This window comes from Corythoichthys intestinalis, chromosome 9, assembly GCF_030265065.1.
Source record: "Corythoichthys intestinalis isolate RoL2023-P3 chromosome 9, ASM3026506v1, whole genome shotgun sequence".
NCBI classification, from domain to species: Eukaryota; Metazoa; Chordata; class Actinopteri; order Syngnathiformes; family Syngnathidae; genus Corythoichthys; species Corythoichthys intestinalis.
In genome coordinates, this window is record NC_080403.1 from 32,021,525 (window position 1) to 32,047,851 (window position 26,327).

General features: G+C 38.6%; 1 protein-coding gene across 2 annotated transcripts in view; it reads right to left on the reverse strand.

The window, feature by feature from the left end:
- Window positions 1–493: 493 nt before the first annotated feature.
- The window catches only part of ccdc120b (coiled-coil domain containing 120b), a 48,606-nt gene continuing 22,772 nt past the window's right edge, over window positions 494–26,327 (reverse strand). The window contains exons 2-11 of one of the 2 annotated variants that reach the window (XM_057846215.1): window positions 25,412–25,541; window positions 25,232–25,333; window positions 24,692–24,822; window positions 17,619–17,720; window positions 17,410–17,530; window positions 13,994–14,053; window positions 11,625–11,778; window positions 11,448–11,549; window positions 10,032–11,054; window positions 494–4,188 (exon numbers count right to left, since the gene is read on the reverse strand). In XM_057846215.1, coding sequence (XP_057702198.1) covers window positions 4,092–4,188; window positions 10,032–11,054; window positions 11,448–11,549; window positions 11,625–11,778; window positions 13,994–14,053; window positions 17,410–17,530; window positions 17,619–17,720; window positions 24,692–24,822; window positions 25,232–25,333; window positions 25,412–25,541 — 2,022 coding nt within the window. In that variant the 3' untranslated portion in view covers window positions 494–4,091. The remainder of the gene's footprint in view (window positions 4,189–10,031; window positions 11,055–11,447; window positions 11,550–11,624; window positions 11,779–13,993; window positions 14,054–17,409; window positions 17,531–17,618; window positions 17,721–24,691; window positions 24,823–25,231; window positions 25,334–25,411; window positions 25,542–26,327) is intronic. The other variant, XM_057846216.1, reaches the window with a different exon arrangement.

The window sequence follows — 26,327 nt, forward strand, 5'->3', positions numbered from 1 at the left end:
ACCTGTGCCCAGAACTCTTGTATTGGTTTACATTGCCAAAGAGCATGAAAGTATGTATCTGAAGTATCTTCGTTGCAGCTTGTACATTTATCGGACTTTTTTCCTTGTTTCTCCAACTGTATCAACTTTTTTTGAAAACTGTGTTGATTTCTCACACAAGAAAATCCACCGTGCGTTCGTTTGCAGTGCTGTCATGTCGTCGTATTTCGAGCAACACGTCGGATGTAGAAACAAATGGCGGCTCAAATTTTACGTCGGATGTCGAAAAGATCGTGTGTCGAAGTGATCGTATGTAGAGGTACCACTGTAAATGGAAAAAATAAGAAGAATTTAGACAAATTCAAATAGGTATGGCCCATGTGTATTTTGCTCCGTTAAACTGGGCACGAAATGATTTTTAAATTCTTTTTTTTTTTCGCTTCCTTGCAACTTTGTTTCAACTTTTGTCTGATTTTTACAATTTTATAGATGTCGTATTCAACCCCTTCCGACCTGCATTTTTTCTGCTAGACAAAAAAATAAAATCTGCATTGATTTTCACTCTGCTAAAACATTTTTTTGGTAGGGGATATTTCATGCTTTTATTGGTTTTTAATGTTAATGTGTTTTTAATGAGAAATGAGCACGTTAAGTTATCCTTTTTGAAGTTGAGTTTGGTCAGCCATTTTCAGAGCCAAAAATAGCAAAGAGGGCATGCCAAACCTCATGATTTGATTTCGATGGGTAAAGTTTCATCCAATCATCTCCCAGAAGTGGCAATAGCAATTAAATTCAGTGTATTTATTGGTTTAGAGCCGCAAACGCGTCATGTTCTTCAGCAGCATACTTAGGTCTGAAGGGGTTAAATAAACTTCTATCTGAACTGATTGACCTCGACCTTTGCATGTTTCATGTAAAATGTTAAAGATGAAAACTTTCCAAATAGTTCCCATTTGGTCGTAAAATGTAAATTCATATTTAAACAGAATTCAATTGGATTTACAGGTATACTTTATGTAATCTTGACTGTAAATCTGCTACGACAATTGCAATCAAGTTGCATAAGTGTGATTTAGGGTAGGTTGGAAGAATTCATTTTACTTTACCCTGAAAAACAACTGATGATACTTTATGGAATCACCCTTAGACGCAAAACTGTTGATTGCAACATGAAACTTTATTTTAGTAGAATGAATGCACAATTTCATACTCACATGTACATACAGTATAAGGAAAGGCCTATTGGGCCTGGTTCATAGACCTGCTAATAAAGGGAGGCAGAACAGTGGTCTTAAATATATATATTTTTTAAAAAGAGGCTTGAATATTAGCAAGTCACACTGCTTGATGAAATAGTTCTAGGTAACACATTAATTCCTGCACTGACTGATGAGAACAAGCTACAGTAGATTGCTACAAAGTCTTCAAGTTTATGAATATACTACAGTATAGGTAAATTTTGCTTTAGAGCTAAATTCAAAGCATTTCTTCTGAACTCTAAGAAAAATACATTTCAATTCCCAGTGCACAGACATTTGGTCTTTTCAGAAAACTGTATAGCTGTGTACATTAGAACATTAAATTCACAGGGTGCTACAGTTTGTACCAGAGTACGAAATAATATCAACATACAGTATCAAACAAACGATACATTCAAACATCATACATGGCAACTAATAGGTCAAAAAATATGTTTACTTTTGTATACATCAAAATCAATTACAATATCATCTTATACTCACATTTTCTGAGGTTTATGTTGCAGAATGTTTGTGAGACTTTGATTAACAACTAAGAAATAATATGCGTAATTAAGTATAAGCACCACCCCCCAGACAACAATAAGAGGTGATTTGTTGAAATGCTAAAATCATTGCATATACAAATTAGCAGAGATAAACTTTCATGAACCCATTTTCTGGTGTGAGGCCTGCTCACTCAGTCATTCAGAACAAAAGCAGCCCTAGTGCGTTCATGCCATCAGCCTCACTTTTTTTGTAAACAGAAAATCAAATTCATTCAAAGCAGGGAGGACTTATTACATGTGTTCAAGGGCGTAGGTTTGGTCTCAACATTGGTAGGGACAATATAACAGCATAACCTGCATGTACACTTTTTACTGGGGATGGGATATTAATAAGACCCAAAAGATTAGGTGAACAAGGGTTAGGGCGACATTTCTCACAAATATGAACCTAATTAATTGATACGATGAATCAAAGGTGCTCATTACATTGATAACGATTGACTCGTCGATCGCAATGCTAGTGTGGGTAGCTCGCGGCATCCCAATTTTTTATGTACAGAGTTAATGATGATTATATTCTGTTGTGTGAGCAACATATGAGGTTATGCAGCACCCCTCTCTCTCTAAACAGCTTTTTTGCTCACGTTTTTCTAGTTTTATAGTTTCCAGCAGAGTTTACTACATTTCTCACAGTTTAATTCAAGTTAAGAGTAGAAAACACAACAGAAGGACACTTCTCTCTATCCAGCTTCCTACTTGGGTTTTGCAGGTTAGCAATTTCACACGGTTTAATGTTATGCTAACTAATGCAGGTCGACCTTTCAGTAGCAAAACTAGTGGTGTTTTTCTCACCTCCACAACATTGGCGTATTATTAAATTACTAACAGTGGCTGCTGCTGGCCGAAAAAAACTTCTTCTAATATCCCTTTCTTAGAAAGGGCTGGAGGGGGCAGCATGTTGTCGACATGTTTTTCTGTTGGGCTGTGTGGGTGTGGGTGTGTGTCAGTGTGGGTCAAGTCATCAGCAAATCAAATGTGCGTTTGAGGGGGGGAATAATGGACCGGCACATTCAGCAAGTGAAATGAGGTAAATGTAAGTTTGAACATAATGAAAATAATTCACTTAATAATGGCAGGGTGACTAGGGTCAGTTCTATCCTTTACATATGGGAAGACAATCTAAATGACCTATATTGCTAAACTCATTATATAATGCATATAAGGTGGCTTAAAAGTTGGTGGGGACAATTTGAGCATCCTGAAAAGTTGCCATTGTTATGTCCCTACCGTCCCTATGCAAACCTACGCCCTTGCATGTGTTAGTTAAAAACAAAAACCAAACAAAATAAGCTATTGTTAGTAAAGGAATAAAACATCATCTTGAATCTCCTCGGCACAATTCAATCTATTTACAGACTCAGGCTGATGATAACTGTCATGTCTCGTGGTGACAAATCAAAGAGAATTTAAGGCTTAAGATGTTCATAAAGTGCTCCGTATGACAGCCACAACCAATTTCAACTGAAGAAAAGCGACACAATTCTTTGTCATACAGTATATGTGCTACTGGAATACAGTAGATCTCACAACAGCCCTCAGGTTTGTTCCAAAAACAAATCAAAGCATCCCATCAGCTGGAGGAATAAAAAGTATTGTTCCAAAATCTCTTAATTTGGTGACATCATGAACTGCTTTGCTTGATTCAATTCAATTCATACAGTAGGTGCTTAATATGAGCAGTACAGCCATTAGAAAGCACTTTAAAGTCATCTAACCAACATTTAGTTTTGCTCTATTAAAAACATTGAGGCACTCCCATCTGCTACACTGGTAAACTTAGTTCATGGCCCATTTCTTGTATCAACATTACCAAATAGGAATAGCTATTAAATAAATTACAGATGAAGATTGAGGTTTTTTTTTTAATAGTCCACAGACACACATTCACTGGCATGTATTTATACTTGTATAACACGCGTGGTTAATGAACAATATATTATCTCTTCATTAAAACCTTTTTTTTTTTTAATTATCTCTGAAGATACAAAATAGTGATTTAATCTTGTAAAAAAGTATACCTTGGGAGAATCTCTGTTATTATTGATGATATTGTGAATTTTTATGGGGATACTATTAAGAAGTAGGGCTCGACTATATTCTTGTTAAATGCACCCCATTTAGGGAAGAGTAGGTTCAAGGGCAAGGGACTGAAAAACACACTATACAGCTACAATCTGTCATTAGTTGGTCATTTTTCTGCTGAGGTTACCATGCTTTGTTTCTCCTGTTTATGTCACATTGTATCAAGTGGTCTGTTCTTAGGCTCACTGCTTGGTATTTTGCATTTTGAATTTGTCAATCTGCTTTAGACAAGGGTGCCTGGATCTTTGTTGGGTTCCTTCGCGGCCCCTTCTTGTGTCTGGGTTTGAGTAGTCTCCTGATAGAGGGAGAGCTCCATTGACCTGTTGGGGAAGCAACACACATCAAAACTCCACAAACACTAGGCAGGAGAGATTTAATTGTTTCCTGTACGTGCGTGGTTTATTGTTTTGTCTCCAAGTGAATATTAATCGGGGTAACAAATACATTGCAGTGCAGGAGTCAAAAGCCAACAATTAATACAATAGCGTACCGCAACGAATACTATTTTTAGACCGCAGGGCTGTGTGACGTGACGTCACCATCGTAAACCCGAAGGGGGTCAACACAGAAGCGCGTTCACATACAACCCATGCTAGTACTGCTTATTTTCTGCTAGTAATCTTTCAAAAAAGAACATGCCGATTAAATACTGCTGCTATGGAACTTGAAGAAACGACTTTAGACATTATGACCGTCCACATATGAAGGATGTTTTTTTCATACGTTTCCCGAAGACAAAAACTCAGAGGGAAAAAATGTGAACAATGGATTAACATGTGCGGACGTCCAAAAGACCAGTTTAGCGCAGCAAGGTGATATTTTTACTTAGTTTTTAGCGCAGCGTTTTGCTGTGCTGCTTCTGTCTGACAATGAATGACCTGAAATTTTTTTTTATTTCTATATTACAAGTCATTTAGACCCATTTTTCCAAAATACGGATATTTAATTAAATTAGCTATGTTTGGCCTTGATCTTTTTATAGTAAGCCTGTTCATGCAGACAGGTAGGCTCTAGAGTTAACAGCTTGATCTTTTCTGTTGTAAAGAAACGACCTTAGTAAAGGGGAACTGTAAATAGATTAATAGAATTAATATTTGTTATTAATGAAAAAATTAAGTGTTCGTTGGCTGTCACTGAGTAGCATTTGCGATCGCTACACAAAAAATCACCCCCAAGAAAGGTCAGAGAAGTAAGACAACCAGAGGATATAATATATAAGAAAGACAGGGCATATGGTGGTAAAGGATAGCTTGTTGAAACAGGAGAATTTCATTGTTAGTGGCGTAAGGCAATGCGCACAAGAAAAAGGTGTCGATAAAAAAGCTACCTCTGGTTCAGGTCGGCTCTTTTCCAGCCCTTGACACTCAAGGCATCTCTTTAACTGAACATTTGTATGTTCTTCTACATTTTTAGCAGCGAATTTGGCACCAGGGACATAATTTTCGGATAGAATTGGTAGGTTTAGTTCAGTAAACATTTCGTTCGTACACTATTTACATTTATCTAGCATGAAGGACAAACGCGAGTTTGACCCCCCTGGCAACAGTTGCTAACGTCATGAATATTAATGAGCAAAGGTGACGTGTTACATGCGGTACCCTAATGGTCAATGTTCACTTGTAAATTTTCACACTTTAAATCAGAGCGAGAGCTGTTTCGGTCACTCCTGAATTGAATGACATTTTACTTCCCACGCTTAACATTTTAAATAATCTACACACTGTATAAAATGCGAGAACATGCAGTTTTTGAGTAAATTTACTTGTCCGGAGGCCAAATTTAAAATAAATAAATAAAAATTGAGTGGAAAAAAAATTCTTAAAATATACTTTTTTAAGATAGCTAGTAAGTCTGGAGTAGTCTAAAATACCAGTTTTCTCTTGTTCCATGCCCCTAACAACCTCATTGAATAGTAAAACAGTTAATGCAATACTAGTTAACTTTTCAACCTTTATAAAATATTTTCATAACATTTGTGATAATATGTCAAGTGACAACTAGTTGAATGGCAATGGCACCACTTTTATATCTTGAGGGGGTCTGTATCGCTTTCACCGGCCCTAATTAACTTTGAGGAAAAAAACTACAAATGTGCTGACTGCTTTACGGCATACGTAACTTTCCCCTTTCCCTATTTATTATAAAGACGAAAGTCGATGTGAACGCTTTCACGTGAATTCTGGAAAGATGGCAGAGGAACAAAACAGACAACCAGGATATACAGAATAAACACTGGCCTGGTCTCACTCGCCATGATGAGCTGCTCATCAGCGCTGACGAGTTTGGGTGGGGTGGGGGGGTTCAGCCACTTGGTTGCTAACCGTCATTGCTATTGTTTAGCCACAACTGGATTCAGTATGATTGGTAGTAGGCCAGAGTCACCCACACCGACGAAAACAAACATTAGTGCTGGATCAGCGAGGCCATTGAGATACATGCTCTCTGCTACCTGGACCAGCATCATGAAAGAGTGAATGGTCAGCAGAGGGCGTGACTCGCCTGTCAATCTGACAGGTGAGACACGCCTTCATTTATCAGCTGATAAAGACGCGTCACACCAACACCAGTGACCCTATGACGAAGGCGGAAGTGTTCACTGAAACATGTCAGGTAATTAAATCACCTACTATTGTCTGGGATAAAAGAAAATTTTGACTAATCTATAAGTGTAGGCAAAATGAACTCAATACAACTTATTACTATTCGTCATTCACACAGCTGCTGTAAACAGAGATTTTGTTTAATCGATCTGCAGAAGACCAGGAGATTCATTTTTGATTCATTTATGATTTTCCTACACTGTCCGGGTAAGCATTGGTCTTCATGGGAAACGCAGCGCTGGTCCTTATGGTTATTGCAGTCTATCTTAAGGCAAAACACTACCGCTTTTGTCCATCGGCGTTGCTAAAATCGTCCAAGACTGAAAAGTTACAAAGTGTTGCTTTAATATATGTATATATATGGCGGAAAACACTCAGGTGACTTCAATTTAGCCAAATTGCAAAATTGTCCGATATGCATGTGTGATACATAATTGGAAAGCTTAATATCTCAATTTTCTGGGGGAAGGAACATTTTGAACAGGAGGGCATTTTTGAAAAAAAAATTTTTTTTTTAAACAGCAAAACCCTATCTGGAGGTAAGAGCAGGCGAGAGCAGAATTACAGACGCCATGACTTAAATGAGATAGTAGCGCAGACTTACCTTGTTTCGATTCAAAAACTCCATGTAGCATGTATCACTGAGTGTCAAGACACAGCTGTGAATGGCCACAGCTGGATTTTTTGAGGATTTTATGGATGAAACATGGTAGTATAACAATTGCCTGGCACGGCCAGACTGTTCTCCCTGTGTTTTTCAAACACTGAGAGTATAGTCTGGGACCCAGCCCATTAACGGCCTCTCGAGCAAGTACAAAATCAGTCGACAAATCAGATTCGTTTATTTGCGTGACGTATTCTTAACGAGCAACGTCACTCTTCCTCATCGGAAGTCGTCTCCACAACAACACAGATGGCGAACAGGAGAGCCAAGAATATGTTTCAATCCACGGTAAAATCAGTTTTATATTACCAAAAACTAGGGCTGTCAAACGATTAAAATTTTTAATCGAGTTAATTACAGCTTAAAAATAAATTAATCGTAATTAATCGCAATTGTTTATTATAACAATAAATCAACAAGATGGCATTAACATTATTAACATTCTGTTAAAGCGATCCATGGATAGAGGGACTTGTAGTTCTTAAAAGAAAAATGTTAGTACAAATTATAGAAATTTTATATTAAAACCCCTCTTAATGTTTTCGTTTTAATAAAATTTGTAAAAATTTCAATCAAAAAATAAACTAGTAGCCCGCCATTGTTGATGTCAATAATTACTTACACAATGCTCATGGGTGCTGAAGCCTATAAAATCAGTCGCACCCAAGCGCCAGCAGAGGGCGGCAAAACTCCATAAAACACAACAAGTGAGCGGGGCATATGCGTTAATTGCGTCAAATATTTTAACGTGATTAATTTAAAAAATTAATTAACGTCCGTTAACGCGATAATTTTGACAGCCCTACCAAAAACATATCGACACAAGTCATTGACAACAGTCTGTCTCGCGCTAGCCATGTGGAATAAACTCCGCTCTCCTCGTATGTTTACTTCCGTGCACAAGTCCCTCGTCCCGCCCGTCGCTGATTGGTCCACTCCGCTGTCTGTTTGCTGTGGCTTGCTCCGCCCTGGAAATCGCTGGAACAGCGCTGAGTCTGGAGTACCAGGCTAGTATAACAAGGGTCGCGATGCAGAAATCGCAGACATCAAGGGGTGGTCAAGATTTTCTTTTCCATATATTTACCCTTTACAACTTTTTTTTCTTTTTTTTTTTTTTTTAATTGTTTGGATCGATTATTTATCATCTAACATATCGGAGAAAATGCGACAGTAACAAAAAAAATACAATTAAGCGATAGTTATGAGGTATATATCCGTGACTTTTTTACAGACACCATTTTTTTCATTGTGACGTCATTTGTTTAAAAGTTTAAAATACGCAAGTGAATAATTTTTTAAAGTTATTTTTTTATAAACAAAATATTTGACATCAATTAATTATTCTAAGTTAAAAATGACAGACATTTCGAATAATAAATATTATGGCTGTCAAATTTTCCGCGTTACCGGGCGTTAATTAATTTTTTTAAATTAATCACGTTAAAATATTTAATGCAATTAACGCATGCGCGGAACGACCCACTCACGTATTGTCGCAAACAGACTACAATAGAGCCGTTTTACTTATATACAGAGCTAAGAGGCAGCGTCAAGTGAGTGGAGTAGATACAAGCAGTCGTTGGGGCGGTGCTTTTAATTGGCAAAAGCTTTGATATCTCTCCCACAACAACTATTAATATTGTGGGGAGTGACGTGGAGAAGAATGATAGGAGTTGAACTTTTTCTTAACACCCTGTATCGTACTCAACGCAGCGAAGATATACCATTTGCAGCCACCACACAGTCATGGTTGCCCTACTTCCCATCATGCATTTGGGCAGAACAGTTAAGTCGCTACAGTATCATTTACTGAAAGCTCAACAAATACACTAGATGGCAATATTTAGTCACAATATACAACTCACATTTATCCTTTAAGAATAACAAGTCTTTCTATCCATGGATCCCTTTCACAGAAAGAATGTTAATAATGTTAATGCCATCTTGTGGATTTATTGTTATAATAAACAAATACAGTACTTATGTACAGTATGTTGAATGTATATATCCGTCTCGTCTTATCTTTCCATTCCAACAATTTAATTTACAGAAAAATATGGCATATTTTAGAGATGGTTTGAATTGCGATTAATTACGATTAATTAATTTTTAAGCAGTGATTAACTCAATTAAAAATTTTAATTGTTTGACAGCCCTAATAAATACAATTACTTACCTTCTTTTTATGGCTAGGTTGAAACAAAAGCGGTTGCATGAAGTCTGTAAAAAAGGGTTTCCAGGGTAAAACTGACAAATTAAAAATAGTTCGGGGGCTTATTGCGCCATGAATCTGCTATGTCAGGATATAACATATTGTTCTATCAAACACAACAGTTCTTTTGGCTTAAAATACAGCAGTTTACTTTAAAGAGGGGTGCAAGAGCATAAACTGCTTTTTTAGTCTTGTCTGTGTTTTCCGCCATATATTTTTTGCTCGCTCGTGTAACTGTGGGAACATATGTTTTGATAAACTTAATTTTTTAAATATATATTATTATTCGTGGAATGTGCATCCCATGCAGTTTCTGAGTAAATTCATTGTCCTGTTCAAATAAAAAAAAAAATTTTTAAAGTGAAAAGAATGCCTGTAAATATGTTTTGAATATAACAAATAAGTATGAAGTACACCTACAGCTATCTTCTTCTCAGCAGAAAGGGCTAACATGAAACAGATTTGCAAGGTAGATAGTTTAATACCTATTATTGATGAATATGTGGCAGAAAATTATAAAAGCGAAGGCATAGTTTTCAAGAATTATGAAGCCCAAACGTCCCCCAATTCTGGAATGACCCACATCACAATGACTGATTTGTTTGTAGATGATGAGAGGGTAATGCAATCAGCTCAGGAGACAGACATTTACCCGCACCCTCATAGTGCAAAGACAGCAATACTGACCTGCCATGCAGTGGGTGCCCATGGAAGCTGGCTGACGTGGACATTTGAGTTCTGTGGAGGTTGACTGCTTCACCTTGAACAGACTGGGCCTGGAAAGCCAGAGGGTGGGGGTGCGACAGACGTGAAATCCCTGCTTCGTGGCTCTTAGAAGGGTATCCGAGGGCATTCCGAAGGTACCAGTCCCTCAGTCCCTCCAGAGCCAGGGCTTTGTGGAGACTACGTGTTGAGTCCTCTGGAGTCGGAAGGGAGAATGGTGGGGCTCTTCTACTAAAAGCAGGGCCAGAGAGCTCGGTCTGGTAAGGGAGCAGGTTGGGAATGGATGATGTAGTGGTTCCAGAGGCAGGAAGGTGTGACTCATACGCTGACAGTAAGATGGCATCCTGGGGGTGTTGCTGCAATGGAATAAAGGGTCCACAAGATTTGGTTCTGGTGACCTTGACCCTCCGCATGTCAGCTTGAGAACCTCGGCCAACCATGGGGCTGTGAGGAGGAACAGCACTCGGGAGGTGCACCTGGGAATGCGAGAAACCGTTAGCATGGGGAGCACCTCCCCCGCTAGTGGAACCGTGAGAGGGCAAATCCTGCCAGATCCTGCCTGTGGACTGGAAGAGGTTGTGCTGCACTTGCATCCTTTGCTGTTTTCCCCAGATGTAGTCCATCAACAGCTCATTGTAGCCCACCCCAGCCCCTCTGCCCCCCATGGACAAGCGCATTTTGGCCTGTTCCCCAGACCCATCCACGTGTTTCTCAGGGCTACTCAGGTGAATGTGTCGTAGTTTCCCATCCGTTAGTGTTTCCGAGCTCTTGTAGGGCCCCCCTTTCGGGTGCATGCCGTTTCTGGGAGCCGGATCGTCGGGAAGGCTGGACCGATCCAGCAGGGCCTCTGAGCTGTTACTGCGTCTGGCTCTGGAGTTGTAAAGGCAGCTTCTACGGTCTGAGCCCTCCTGGGCAAGTGGTATCATATAGGGCACATCTAGACTGCCAGACCACTGCTTCAATCCATTGGTTCCTGACACGTCAGACCTGAAATAATGAATTGAAATAAGGGAAACATCATGTGGAGCGTTTTGGCTGATGAAACAGGAATTTGCTCATCAACTAATATCAAACACTAATCTAAAAAGGGCCTTTGGACCGCCTTGTACTCAACCAGTTCTTATGAGAAGTGGCTGAATACATTAATGCATTTAGTAGAAATCACTATGAGGAGGGAATCTTTCAGCTAAGATTATTGTATTTACATTTCTGAGTCCACATTTACATTTGAATATGACTTCTGAATGTAATGGCTCATCATTTAACCCTCGATTGTTAAATTCATGAGCACTTGGCTGCAGCCTTCCTTAAAGACAAAAAAGGGCTTAAGCCCCTGCTGGTGGTTAAACCCAACCAAATGAATATGAATGAAAACGTTACCTGACATGAACACTGATTGGTGCGGTTCGGGCCAAAAGTGGTGTAGCTGGAACACTTCTGCCTTCAACATTAGATGCACTTCTTGGTAAAGAGTGTGTTGGACTGTGAAAGGTAATATCAAAATGTGCGCTAAAGTGATGAACTCACTAAAAAAATAACATAGTTGGGCTAAAGTACCTGACAGAACTTGTGACAGAATTGCGACGAGTTCTCATTTCGTAGTAAACCTCTACGGGAGAGAGTTTCCTGCTGATCCTGTGGTCAGGGCTGCCTACAGTAAGACGAGGCTGGGACAGAGAACGTTGATCTGCTGCTACGCTGGGAGAGGATTCTTGGCAGAGAAAAAAGAAATATGTGAGAAAGAGTACTAGCACGTAATAAATGTATGGACTTTGATTAAACCTCTATCATCTGTTATTTCTTAATACTGTAAATGATATGTTTAAATCCAAGGTAGCATATCTAGTTTAGAGATAGACCAATTATCAGCCGAACCGATTATCGGCGCCGATGTTTAGAAAATGGACGTATGTCGGTATCAGCTTTTTTTTTTTTTTTAATCTGACCGGCCGATATGAAAAAAAATATTTTAAACTGGGTTATTTCGGCTCAGATGCAGCTGCGCCTCTCTCTCTGCACTAGTATTCACCCTGTCTTCTGATTGGTTTAATGGTATATAGAGTTTAGAGCTTTCCCGACTAGTCAACGTAGTCAACGTCATCGATGATGTAAATGCGTTGACGAGAACAACATCCTGTCGACGGTTAATCAAGGGTTAAAAAAATATATGCGTGGAAAGTTGAGAATGTCGGAGGCTCGGTATGCAAGCGAGGAAAGCGGCACAAAGCCAAAAAGCGCACCTTAGTGGCCAATACATTGACTTATTTGAACGAAACAAAGGAGGGTACAATGTTGTGTCCTGTCTCTTTAATGCCGAGCTTGCATAACAGCATGTGAATGAACACCTAAAGCGGCGTCACCCAGTTGTAATTTTTCGGAAGATGACAGGAGACAACAAGCTGGCAGATCGTAAGTCCATCTAACTAACTAACGACATGTTTAACTGAAGTTGCTTAGCCTGTCACGAGCCCATTTATTGCACGGCAAATAAAAATGAGGGCGGTAATGATCACGGCTGCGTTTTATCGCCGCATGCGTGCGTGCGTGCATGCGTGCATACATTTGTGCGTGCGTGTTGATGGCATATGATACTCCAGTTATTTTCACATATGTTTATTGGTCATTAACATGCCATAGAATTAAAGTTCAGACATACAAATTAAGGAAACACATTTATATTAAACACTGTAAACGTTAGCATTGCTCCATTGTGGCTACTGAGGAAAAAAGACAACCTATTTCTGCCTGCTATAAAACATTGGCAATCTTCTCCAAAACCCAAACTTGCGGTTAAAAGGTGCCACTTCAAACATGAAAAACCGCTGGTTAACAGCATTTTCATATGAGATAATTTTTTTTTAAAAATTAAAAATCTATTACTGACACAACATGCAATGACGAAAAGTGCACTTTTTTTTACAGAGTGTAAAGCATAAGGTTAGCGGTTTAGCGAACGTACTTCCTGTGAACATTTAAAAATAAAAGCATGTCATGTTAGTCATATAAATAACAATTTCTGGAGTTAATCTCACATACTTCAGAATTCAGTTTCTACACTAAAAATAGCTTTTAAATGGCACCCTTATGAAAAATCTGATTGACAATGAATTATTATTATAATACTATTATCTATAGTACTGTACTATAAAATTAATGCTAGATTTTTTTTTTAAGAATTGTTTTGAATCATGTTGGAAAGTCAAAGTCAGTGTTCTGAATCTGTTTGCATTCCATTCTTTTGCACTACAATAGTTAATGGTATCAGCACTTGACCTCATTGTTTATTTGTGATTTATTATTGTTGGTTACGTGTTTATTTGTACTTTAATAAAGAATTTAAGTGTTCCAAGATTGTTTTGCTAATCAATAAGAGTCAACAAAAATTTCATTGCTAAATCAGTAAAAAAATTGAAATATTATTAGATTAGTGGACTAATCGTAAAAATAGTCGGCTGACTAATCGGGAGAAAATTAGTCGTTTGGGACAGCCCTAATGGAGTTAGACTTGTATTGCGCCTTTTCACCTTTTTTAAGCCCTCAAAGCGCTTAACACTATATCCTCATCTACCTACTGGTGATGCAGCACCAGGAGCATCGTGGGGTTTAGTATCTTGTTCAAGGTCATCAGGGCGGAGAATTGAACCCACAACCTGTGGGTTGGGGAACGACCACTGAACCACGCCATTCCCTATTATTAGCTATTATTTTCTATTCGTGTGATTCAGTAAACATGCTCTAAGCATTTCAATGAAGTTCAGTATTTGCATTATTCAAAATTTTTACACCAATTTTTACACTTTTACTGCAAATGAATATCGGCTCCAAAAATCGGTTATCAGCCCCTCTAACTACCAATAATCAGTATTGGTCCTGAAAAAGCCATATCTGTCAATCTCTAATACAGTTATATAAAAATAAGAACATACCATTGTCATGCGATGTTGAATCTGACATAGAGCTCGTACTCTCTGACGTGACACCGTCCTCTGGGAAAAAAAGCAAAACACTTTAAAACTCTTTCCAAACCTATGAATTGAACTGAATTTAGAGAGGCAGACAACAACGAGTGTAAACGTCCTACGTATGAAAGACAGTTGCTCAAAGGATTTAAGCATACAAATCACTAATTTCTTAGACCTTGGATAATGGAGAAAATTTAAACACAGAAAATGACACTGCTTTCGAGTGCAGAAATTTGTGTTGTCAGTTGTCACTTGTACAAATTACGTCAAAAACCGTACACCTTGACAGGTATGGTTGTACTCACACGTTTATACACTAATACTTGTAGATTTGAGCCCAGGTGCATTTCATATAAGTATCAATGACATCATAAAAAAGGATGGACCATCTTTTATGCTCTCATTTGATTGGCTAAAATAGTACCAGCATTGTCACAGTGACATTAATCAAATGTCTGTCCCCGTGTTGGGCGGCCACTTCCTACAAATACTGCCTTTTATTTACATTTTTCATTACTATTAAACATCAGAAAAAGGAAATTTTGCTTTCAATTTTCAAAGATTCTTTCCGCTGGGATGCACATGATACATGTGTTATCTGTCTCTTTAAACTGCACAAACTAGTAATTACCGTATTGGCCTGAATATAAGAAGGTGTTTTTTTGCATTGAAATAAGACTGAAAAAGAGGAGGTCGTCTTATATTTGCGGTCTAGACATTATACCAATTCACGACGCTAGATGGCGCCAGATATCATTGAAGCGGTGTTCTGTCATGACAGCTCTCAGCTACTCTCCCCATTCACGACACTAGATGGCGCCAGATATAATTGAAGCGATGTTCTGTCATGACAGATCTCAGCTACTCTCAAGTTTAACCAGTTTGCATCGTTTTATTGCAATGGTTTTCCTTATTCAGATTTGTTTCAAGACTACAGTTACAGTTAGACTTCACTTTGATGGTTAATGCTGTTATTGCAATTTTGTTGTTTTATCACAATAGATTGGTTTATTTACATTTCAAAAACCAGAAGCCATTCATTTACGAATGTGATTGCACTTTAATTTACATACCATAATTTTCGGAGTATAAGCCGCTACTTTTTTTGTTCATTTTGAATCCTGTGGCTTATAGTCCAGTGCGGCTTATTTGTTGATTTATTTAAGGTAACACTTTATTTGACAGCGGCATCATAAGATCTTCATAATTATTACATGACACTATCTTAGGCAGTACTGATTGCTTATGACAGATGTCATGAAGGGTCCTCCGGCAAATTAGATCACTAACTCCATTTATGTCAAGCTCAGATCTTTTACAACCATTCAAAAGTGAGATAATTTGCCAGATAACACTAAATGACATAAGCATACATTAATGCTCATGACAGTGTCATGTCATAACTATGATTGTCTAATGACAGTCATATGGCGTGTTACCAAATATTATAACTAGCAATTAATGAAACAACTGGAACAGTAACTGAAGAAATAATTAGCACAGAACAAGAATTTTGACATTTACATCTGTAGCTCTGCAATGCATGCTAGGAGGCATGTTGGATGACAACAGTGTTGACAGCAGAGGTTGACTGTCTCCCCAAAGGGAGCAGTGATGGCCAAAGTTTCTTGAAGCAAGGAAGCTTTGCAGCCAATTGGTTCAAAGCTTCATGGTGGTTCATTTGGTGTTATGACAGTGGTATGATGCCACTGTCAAATAGTGTTACCAGTTAATATCTTTTGGTATAAATATCCCATAATACAGTGAGGACAGCTGCGGCTTATAGTCCAGTGCGGCTTATCTATGAACAAATGTTGTTTTGGCGCCAAATTTTGTGGGTGGCGGCTTCTAGTCAGGTGCGCCTAATAGTGCCAAAATTACGGTATTTAAATGTTCAGCTATTAAGAGTTGAATGAGGCAAAATAACATGCCTTTTCTCTCAAATACTGTATATTGTTATAATCATTTGTTTCGGATGTGCTGTAATTTTCTGTATAAAAATTAATTTGTTGTTCAAAAAGTCTTGAAAAAGAGGGGGTCGTCTTCTAATCAGGGCCGTCTTATATTTGGGCCAATACTAGAGCTGAAACGAATACTCGAGCAACTCGAGTAACTCGAGTTTAAAAACTGATCCGAGTAATTTTATTCACCTCGAGTAATTGTTTATTTTGACAGCTCTAAGCATCACGTTTTGCTAGGACTACTTTTAATGCGGGACAACAGGCTGTCACGTGCGGAGAGGAAGAAGGGAAAAAAAAAAAAAAAAACTTACTGCAGCCGACAGCCGCCACAAACGACGCCGACGTTGCTAAATACTAGCCCGCACATGCTACGTTAGTTGCAGCTAGAGTCTGATGCGTCTCATACAGATCACATGTATGTTGAACTAGATGCATATTGACAGACTAGGCCGCGTCTGGGCAGCGTTAGCAAACAGCCGCCATCTTAAAGCAGTAGAGCGCTAAGCGCTAATAAAGAGCGCTAAGCGCTAATATATAAGATTAACGTTACTGTCACTACTAGCTCATCTTACGTTAGCCCTGCGGAGGGCTAGGTTTCAATTAATTAAGACCACTTTCGATGCGTGGCTAACGTGTCTAACATACAGGCTTTAACATAACATAGCGTTGTGGAGTGATGAAGGTGTCAAATAAAAACTCAATAATGCTAACTATCAATTTTAGCTCAGTAGTCATTGCTGGATAAAACACCAAGTAGCACTGGTCCCTAATGTGCTCCAATACAGCCTGCATCATACATTTATTTTGAACAGTGCAAAAACTCAAAATCCTATCAGGACTTACAGTTTAGACTAACTTAAAACTTAACTAGAACTTAAAAATGGCTTGACACAAAGAGAAATTCAATTGAAAAACGTGGGGGGAAAAATCCTAACTTTTAAGTGATGTGTGTTATCAAGCGTAAAGGCATTTCTAGGTGTGTATATATATATATATATATATATATATATATATATATATATATATATATATATATATATATATATATATATATATATATTTTTTTTTTATATATATATATTTTTAAAATAAGATCTAAAGGTTTTTTGAGTGAAAGCAGTGAATTAGTCTTTTTTTTTTTTTAATTCTAGTTACATCTGAGATGCAATTGTTGGCTGTTTTCAACAATATACATCAAAAATAAAGACATTGATTGACTGAAAATGATAAATGTCTTGTTTTCTCATGTATATCTATAATTGCTCTTCACCTAAAAATATATTTGTTTTATCCGATTACTCGATTAATCGATAGAATTTTCAGTCGATTACTCGATTACTAAAATATTCAATAGCTGCAGCCCTAGCCAATACGGTAACTGACTTTCAATTTTTAGAATTTAGATAAAAGTGTGATTACCTGTGTGACAGCCCCGATGAACTGTCCTCTTGTTATTTGGGATGTTTCTTTCTGAATCTGTGTGCCTGTATAGGGCACCAGTAAAGATTGCTTTCATCTGCTTTCTTTGGGCAACATCATCCTGCAACCAGGCATACCCAGTTATGTCAGACCACAGTGAAATTGGCAACGTTGCTACCACACGATGAATATTTAAGGTGGTGACTTACTTCTGTCCTGCAGTTGGGAGGCATGCCAACTCTGCGCTGCACTGCTGGGGGTTTCTCACCGGTCTCCAGGGGGAAAGCTTGTGGCAATTTCCCAGTCAGCTCCTGCAGAGGAAATCAATTAACTGAAATCCCCCTTACTGGCCTAGAAGGTCCAAAGATTTTATAAAAGGACACCACTTAAGAGATTACTTTAAGTTGCCATAAAACTATCCTTTAAATGCTTCACTACTCTGAACAGTTATGGCAGAACTAATGCTTTTGCTATAAATTAACATTTATGACGTTAACCGTGAACAGTGCAGAAACATCTAATTAGCTATACCAGCAACACGAAAGGATCTAAAAATAGTGTATTCATAATGAGTGAGTCACCAAAAACACATGGATGTGTTAAGTAGCTGTGAATAGGCTGAGGCAGCTGTGGCATTATCACTGTATGTGGTGACAGCTATCAGAAGAATATTGATATCCTCACTATATGATGTGAAGAAGAAAAACTCTTGTCACTGCACATTAGCTCAATACACACTTCAATATTGTGGTTTATCAGTCTGGATTGCTTGTTCTTCAATTTAACAACAGCACGTAAAGGGTCAACAGGACAACAGATCAAGACTATCTTGGTATGTTTTCAATTAGGGGTGTGACAAAATATCGAAATGGTGATATATACGTGTATATACAGTGCCTTGCAAAAGTATTCGGCCCCCTTGAATCTTGCAACCTTTCGCCACATTTCAGGCTTCAAACATATAGATATGAAATTTAATTTTTTTGTCAAGAATCAACAACAAGTGGGACACAATCGTGAAGTGGAACAACATTTATTGGATAATTTAAACTTTTTTAACAAATAAAAAACTGAAAAGTGGGGCGTGCAATATTATTCGGCCGCTTTACTTTCAGTGCAGCAAACTCACTCCAGAAGTTCAGTGAGGATCTCTGAATGATCCAATGTTGTCCTAAATGACCGATGATGATAAATAGAATCCACCTGTGTGTAATCAAGTCTCCGTATAAATGCACCTGCTCTGTGATAGTCTCAGGGTTCTGTTTAAAGTGCAGAGAGCATTACGAAAACCAAGGAACACACCAGGCAGGTCCGATATACTGTTGTGGAGAAGTTTAAAGCCGGATTTGGATACAAAAAGATTTCCCAAGCTTTAAACATCTCAAGGAGCACTGTGCAAGCCATCATATTGAAATGGAAGGAGCATCAGACCACTGCAAATCTACCAAGACCCGGCCGTCCTTCCAAACTTTCTTCTCAAACAAGGAGAAAACTGATCAGAGATGCAGCCAAGAGGTCCATGATCACTCTGGATGAACTGCAGAGATCTACAGCTGAGGTGGGAGAGTTTGTCCATAGGACAACAATCAGTCGTACACTGCACAAATCTGGCCTTGATGGAAGAGTGGCAAGAAGAAAGCCATTTCTCAAAGATGTCCATAAAAAGTCTCGTTTAAAGTTTGCCACAAGCCACCTGGGAGACACACCAAACACGTGGAAGAAGGTTTTCTGGTCAGATGAAACCAAAATTGAACTTTTTGGCCACAATGCAAAACGATATGTTTGGCGTAAAAGCAACACAGCTCATCACCCTGAACACACCATCCCCACTGTCAAACATGGTGGTAGCAGCATCATGGTTTGGGCCTGCTTTTCTTCAGCAGGGACAGGGAAGATGGTTAAAATTGACAGGAAGATGGATGCAGCCAAATACAGGAACATTCTGGAAGAAAACCTGTTGGTATCTGCACAAGACCTGAGACTGGGACAGAGATTTATCTTCCAACAGGACAATGATCCAAAACATAAAGCCAAATCTACAATGGAATGGTTCAAAAATAAACGTATCCAGGTGTTAGAATGGCCAAGTCAAAGTCCAGACCTGAATCCAATCGAGAATCTGTGGAAAGAGCTGAAGACTGCTGTTCACAAACATTCTCCATCCAACCTCACTGAGCTCGAGCTGTTTTGCAAGGAAGAATGGGCAAGAATGTCAGTCTCTCGATGTGCAAAACTGATAGAAACATACCCCAAGCGACTTGCAGCTGTAATTGGAGCAAAAGGTGGCGCTACAAAGTATTAACGCAAGGGGGCCGAATAATATTGCACGTCCCACTTTTCAGTTTTTTATTTGTTAAAAAAGTTTAAATTATCCAATAAATTTTGTTCCACTTCACGATTGTGTCCCACTTGTTGTTGATTCTTGACAAAAAAATTAAAATTTTATATCTTTATGTTTGAAGCCTGAAATGTGGCGAAAGGTTGCAAGGTTCAAGGGGACTGAATACTTTTGCAAGGCACTGTATATGTATATATATATATATATATGTATATATACTTTGTATCCCAAGAGGTTATCGATATGCTCCTGCCAAGAATCGAGATGTCGTTTTAAAAAAGCTGTCAATGTCTAAAAAAAATAAAATAAAAAGGAACCAACAAGTTCTACCATAATACCCAGATAGCAGACCGACATTGAACAAACGTTGATTTTCCATCAAAATATTCAGTATGATTGACATCACAATTTTTTACGTCAAGTGACTGTTCTATAGTATGTCAGGCGATGGTTGCGTTAACATTGTTTTATATAGCTGATGAACCAATGTTGACAAATAGTTGATTATTGATTGACCGAGAAATCTGATTGAAAGGTCATTGAATTATGGATGAGCGGGCGTTTTGGTCGAAAACATAACATTTATTCAGTGTTGTTCCAATATTATTAATAATCCAAATGACGTTTAGGTTTTGTTAGGATTTTAACGTTGAAACAATATTAATTGAGGGTGAAAAAGTGACGTTGATTTAACGATATAAGATCAACAGCGGGATGTTGATCCAACATCTTTTCAACATTGGTCTGCTATCTGGGTAGTGTCTGTTAACTCTAAGGCTGCATTAACGGTGCTCGACACCCAATCCATTTAGATTGGGAACGTTCGTTCATTCGAAACCAGAGCATTCACAGTCATTCTGCCCGATTTTTAGGGCATTTACAGGTCACTTGCTATCCATTTTTGGGCATTTACAAGACATTTCCTGTTGAGTTTGAGTCACTGCCTATTCATTTGGGTGATTCCCAGGTCATTTCCTGTTCTGTAACTCAAAATAAACAGGAAGTGACCCATATAATACCCCAAAATCAACAGAAAGTAACTGAAAATCAACAGGTAAATGACCTTAAATTACCTTAAAATTACCTCATTGCCTGGTATTGGCTGCCACAGACAGCCATAGACGTTCAATCCGTTTGAAGTGGGAGGATGGCAGCGAATGAACGAATTTCATTCACTGCCACCCTCCCAGTTCAAATGGATTGGACATTTACTAGTGATAAACTCATTCCAATTCACAGCAGAAGGTTGTTTTTCTGTTTATTAGTTTTTTGTAGAATATCCTAGAATGGTTTCCTGACCAATCTTTCGATAATCGTTGTATCGCCATATTGTCAGATCATCGTTATCCTGAGCTTTTAATAGCAAATCGTATCGTATCGTGAGGTACCAAGAGGTTCCCACTCCTACTTTCAATACTATTAGGTTCTGGAAAACTTTCACTGTGGCACACATTTAGGCAGTAGCCCAAGATGCAGTTGACGGTAGGTAAAAACCAAACCTCACAGACAAAATGATAAAGTAAAAGTTGTTAAAGGGATCCACAGATAGAAAGACTTGTAGTTCTTAAAAGATAAACATTATTATGAGTTAAACTAATTTGAGATTGAAACCTCTACTGATATTTTTGTTTTTATACAATTTGTAAAATTAGTTTAACTAGTAGGTTGCCATTAGAGATGTCCCAATCGATCGGGTGCCGATCGATCGGGTGCGATCACGTCATTTTCAAAGTATCAGGATCGGCAAAAAAAATATCGGCCATATATATATATATATTTTTTTATTAAATAAGTTTTCTAATTGTATTTAAAGTTACAGACATAATATGTTACACTCATCCAGAGTCTTTAGTTCAGGCTTAAGGTAGGATTATCAAATTCATCCCAATAACGGCGGTAATAAATTTTTTTTAATGTATCACGTTGCAAGTAATGCATGCGTTGCACGACCCACTCATGCATTGTCGCGCTCAATCTGTAATGGCGCCATTTTGCCTATATAGAGAGATAAAAGGCAGCGTAAAATAAGTAGAGTGAATTTTGGCAGCCTTTGGAGGCCTAATTTAATTGGCTAAAGCCTTACAATCCCTTTCCCTACGATTAGAAAAATCATGGGAAGCAATGTGGGGATGCAAGGTAGCATTTGATCTTTTTCTTAACACCCTATTTTATTTCCCAACGCAGAGAAGATATATCAATTGATAGCACTATGCACAGTCATGGTTCCACTTCCCATCATGGTTCCACTTCCCATCATGCATTGGGGCATGGCTGCAGTATCATTTACTAAAAGCTCAACAAATACACTAGATGGCAATATTTAGTCACAATATACAAAGTCACAAGTCTTTCTATCCGTGGATCCCTCTCACAGAAAGAATGTTAACAATGTAAATGCCATCTTGAGGATTTATTGTCATAATAAACAAATACAGTACTTATGTACTGTATGTTGAATGTATATATTCGTCCGAGTTTTATTCATTTTTTTTCTTAATGCATTGCCAAAATGTATATGATTGGGAAAAATTATCGGGAATGATTGGAATTGAATCGGGAGCAAAAAAAAGCAATCGGATCGGGAAATATCGGGATCGGCAGATACTCAAACTAAAATGATCGGGATCGGATCGGGAGCAAAAAAACATGATCGGAACAACCCTAGTTGCCATTGTTGCTGACGTCGCAGGGCGGTGATGTCACATGGTTACGCTGCCGGGCTTCCAGAGTATGACTCTAGGAACATGAACATGTCATCTGTTCAACCCTTTCAATTTGAAACCGAAAGGAAAATTAATGAGCATGACAACACTGTCGATATTTCACAAAACGAGCAGCAAACGCAAAATGAACAGGAAAGAAAGGATGAGACGAGACCCCAACCCGAACGACGAGAACCCGGTAGTATTGGTCGAGTGACAGTGACAATCTACGTCATCACTCCGAGCGTTCATTGCGCGCATAAAACATGGCGCCCTCCGTAGGTGAAATCATGAACTAAATATTATAGATTTTTAAATCAATGGCAATATTTAACGTGTTTCTACTAACATATTTTAGTAAAAGAGAACATTTGTGGCTTATTATAGCCTACAAGTATCTAAGTCCAAGGTTCCCTTTAAAATTCCCAGTGTTTGTGGTAATGCACGAATAAATATTTATTACAATCTTCACTTATTCTCATTAAGTTGGAGGAAAATGTCTATCTTTTTAAAGTGCGTACGACAGGAGAAAAAAAAGTCTTAAATAGCATTATTATGTGAATTATAATCATATTTTGAGAAGATTCGACACGCCTACCATTATAGGGCTCTAGCGTCCCCAACAGGTGGATGACGTCAGCGGAGTCACAATTTCATCTGATTTAGTATGCAGCCCATTGAGGGGGAATTATTCACAACGAGGAAAACGCGACGAAGAAAGTCGCAAAATGTCATTGTTTCAGTCTCTCTACTCCAATATTTTTACAGGATATTCTTTTTGTATTGCTGTTGTTGTATTGTATTTGTTTTTCCCCAGTAGCTGAATAAATGGCTTGAGATGGACCAGTCAGCCCGTTGAGGGGGAATTATTCACAACAATTGCTAAATAAATGGCATGGTCATGAAAAATAACAGTCTTGTGCTAAATGGAATATGAAATAATAAAAATGCACTTATTCAGGAGGACAAGGCAAAATTACTCCATAATGGTCAAAACTGTCGACTTCACCTTTACTGTCGCACCTCCCGAACGATATTTTATGACACCTAAACCAGGCTTATGTCATTCCCCCTTCCCCAGCTTCGGAGAATGTAAACAAACCAAGAGTCATGACAGCTAGCCGACACGCTAACCCGAACCGTGTGATGTTTCAAAGTTTTCGAAGCGGAAAATCACACATAACTAGCCCGGATCATTTCACATGACGACTGGTTTGTCGATTGTCCTTGCCGATCGGCAAACTGCCAGGCGGAGAGCAATTTACAGCTCCTTCCCCAGAGGAGGGCGGCTGCAGTTGTTGTGCAGCTAACGTGCAGCTAATGCGCATGAGGAGAGCTTTTTACATGCCTAGCAATGATCAAACGTAAGTAGTCCTTTATTTAAAGAAAGTTTGTCGTGTTTACTTTGTAATCACTGTATTCGCGGCTATTTTTAACACAAAGTTGCAATTTCTGATTGGGTGGAAAATTTGACGGAACAACGGGCACACCAGGAGTGCAAAAGCCGAGTATAGTGCTCGTCTGGCAAAGGGATGGGCGACAGGCCGCCGGTTGTAGGCCGAGTGGACAAGGAGCATGTCAGCCACAAAATGCAAGCCACCTCCGTCTTAAAATGATCCCAGTATTTGACATAATACAAAACACGACTTTTACTCACTTCCTCGTAAGTCCCATGGTCCCACAGTTGTAGGGCTTGTTTTGGCAAATATACACCAGTGAATGGGAACCTTTTGAAACTCCCAAAAGGCGCACACGCCTCTCCCTCATACAGCAATATTTTTCCGCAGACGTTTGGCTGGCGTGATGCGAAAAATAAACGTATTAATCCGCAAAATAAGCTGAATCCTTAGTCCTTCTCATACAACAGTACAGCTGTATAGCGAAGAGGACTCCTTCCTCTGTACACGTCACAGCGCCCTCTTTCTCAACTCGAGATTGTTGCCGGAAGTCACTCATTTTCATGGCGAGGGATTCAAAACGCTAAATAAATATAGCGATCGCTTCCACACACATCCAAGCATAAAATACCGCGTGTCTTATGAAATAAACATGCTTTTTCGTGTCACAGGCACTTTAAATTTTTACCTGTTCTACATTTTACCTGTTACAAGCACTTTTTCTGTAACCATCTACATCATATTCTAACTTGCTGAACAACAGTTGATAAAAATGATCAGCAATAATACCACTGTAGTTGTAGAGAATTGTGTGGTTCAAAACTGGACATAGCGAGAGTACTCACTGCTTCTTGAAAACAAACAAGTTTGAGTTCCTCTATGCGGGTGTTAAGAAGAGCCTCCAGGGCCTGCTTCCTCTCTTGCAGGGCTGCAACCCGCTCAGCCTGCAGCTTGCTGTCGTGGCACACTTGAACATCTACACAACATATTACGCACAGGCAAGTGAGAAATTCGCAATCATCAGTGTATACTGTGACTTTTTTCTAAAATTAAAAGCAAGGTACTGCGTCAAGGTGAGGTGTTGATTTACGCACTTTCACAAAATGTGAGGAGAGGTGTCTGCTACAAGTCACACACATGCATACACACTCAGTGATAAGATTATCTGACAGCTGTGGTGTCAGTATGTGAACAAAAGGTTTCACACATGCAGATGTAGTTCCACTTGGTCATTCCTCAGAGACAAACACTTTTGTTTTCATTGAGTTGGATCGGGGGAAAAAAACAAGGCGAAAATTCCTCCAGGCCATTGTAGGCTTGCCAAGACATGAAAGTGTGTGTATTTGCACCAGAGTCTGGGGGACTTTTTGCAAGTCATTACTCACCTGGAGCTCCCACCAAACCCATGGATGTAATCAGATGGCCTTTGACCTCCATGTGATTTAATTGTGGGTCTTGACGATTCACGCTCCCAGCCACACCTTCACCTAATGAACAGAAAACTGGGTTTAAATTGTGAAGGCAGCCAAACCAAAACCCAGATGTGCACTTTTTTGCCCACTGACCTTGTTGAGTCAGCCATGTGCTTTCCTGAGGTGTTAAGTCAGTGGTCAGCGGGGGATGACTTCTTGTGTCCCCTCGTTCAAATGTAGTATCAGGATATTGCAATTCTGCTTTGGCGCTTACAAAAGTATCCTTCAAAAAAGACAAAATGTAATTTCAGACAAGGGCGTAGGTTTGGTTTTAATATTAGTAGGGACGATATAACAGCATAACCTGCATGTACACTTTTTGCTGGGGACGGGACATTAATAAGACCAAACATATTTGATGAATGGGAGTCAGGGCTCACCGATATGAACCCAGTTAATTGATAGGCTAAATGATTAATGCAAAATAAATCTGTATTGACCTATACTAACTTTCACACTGCAAATTGATAACGTCTTAAACTGTTTTTTTTTTTAAATCTAGTCAAATAATTTTCTAAATAAATATTACATTATGTAATATTGGTAAATATTACTATTCGTTCGTATTGAGCCCATACCATAAAGTTGGTCGTCTTTCACCTAAATCAAGAAAAAAAAAATTCAAATAATGTTTTGAATATTCGTGAATTAAGAACATTTCTGACAAACAAGTTTTTCTTTTAAGATTAAATATACGAACGTTTTTGCTTTAAATAAGTCTGTTAAGCTTATTTTCAGCTTGCTGTTTTTATTATTTCAAGAAATCTCTGAGTAAAATCGATAGACGGAGAGACTTGAAGTTCTACCGTATTCCGAGAGACCCGGAGAGGAGAGCGAGATGGACTGCTGCAATTCGACGAGAAAACTGGGCTCCAAACGATTACCACAGATTGTGTAGTAGTCATTTTATATCTGGTAAGATGCATTTAATATATATTTAGAGGGTTTTGGGCTGACAACCACAATTAAGACCATTGTGAGGCTAATCGCCGACAACATACAGTTTCAA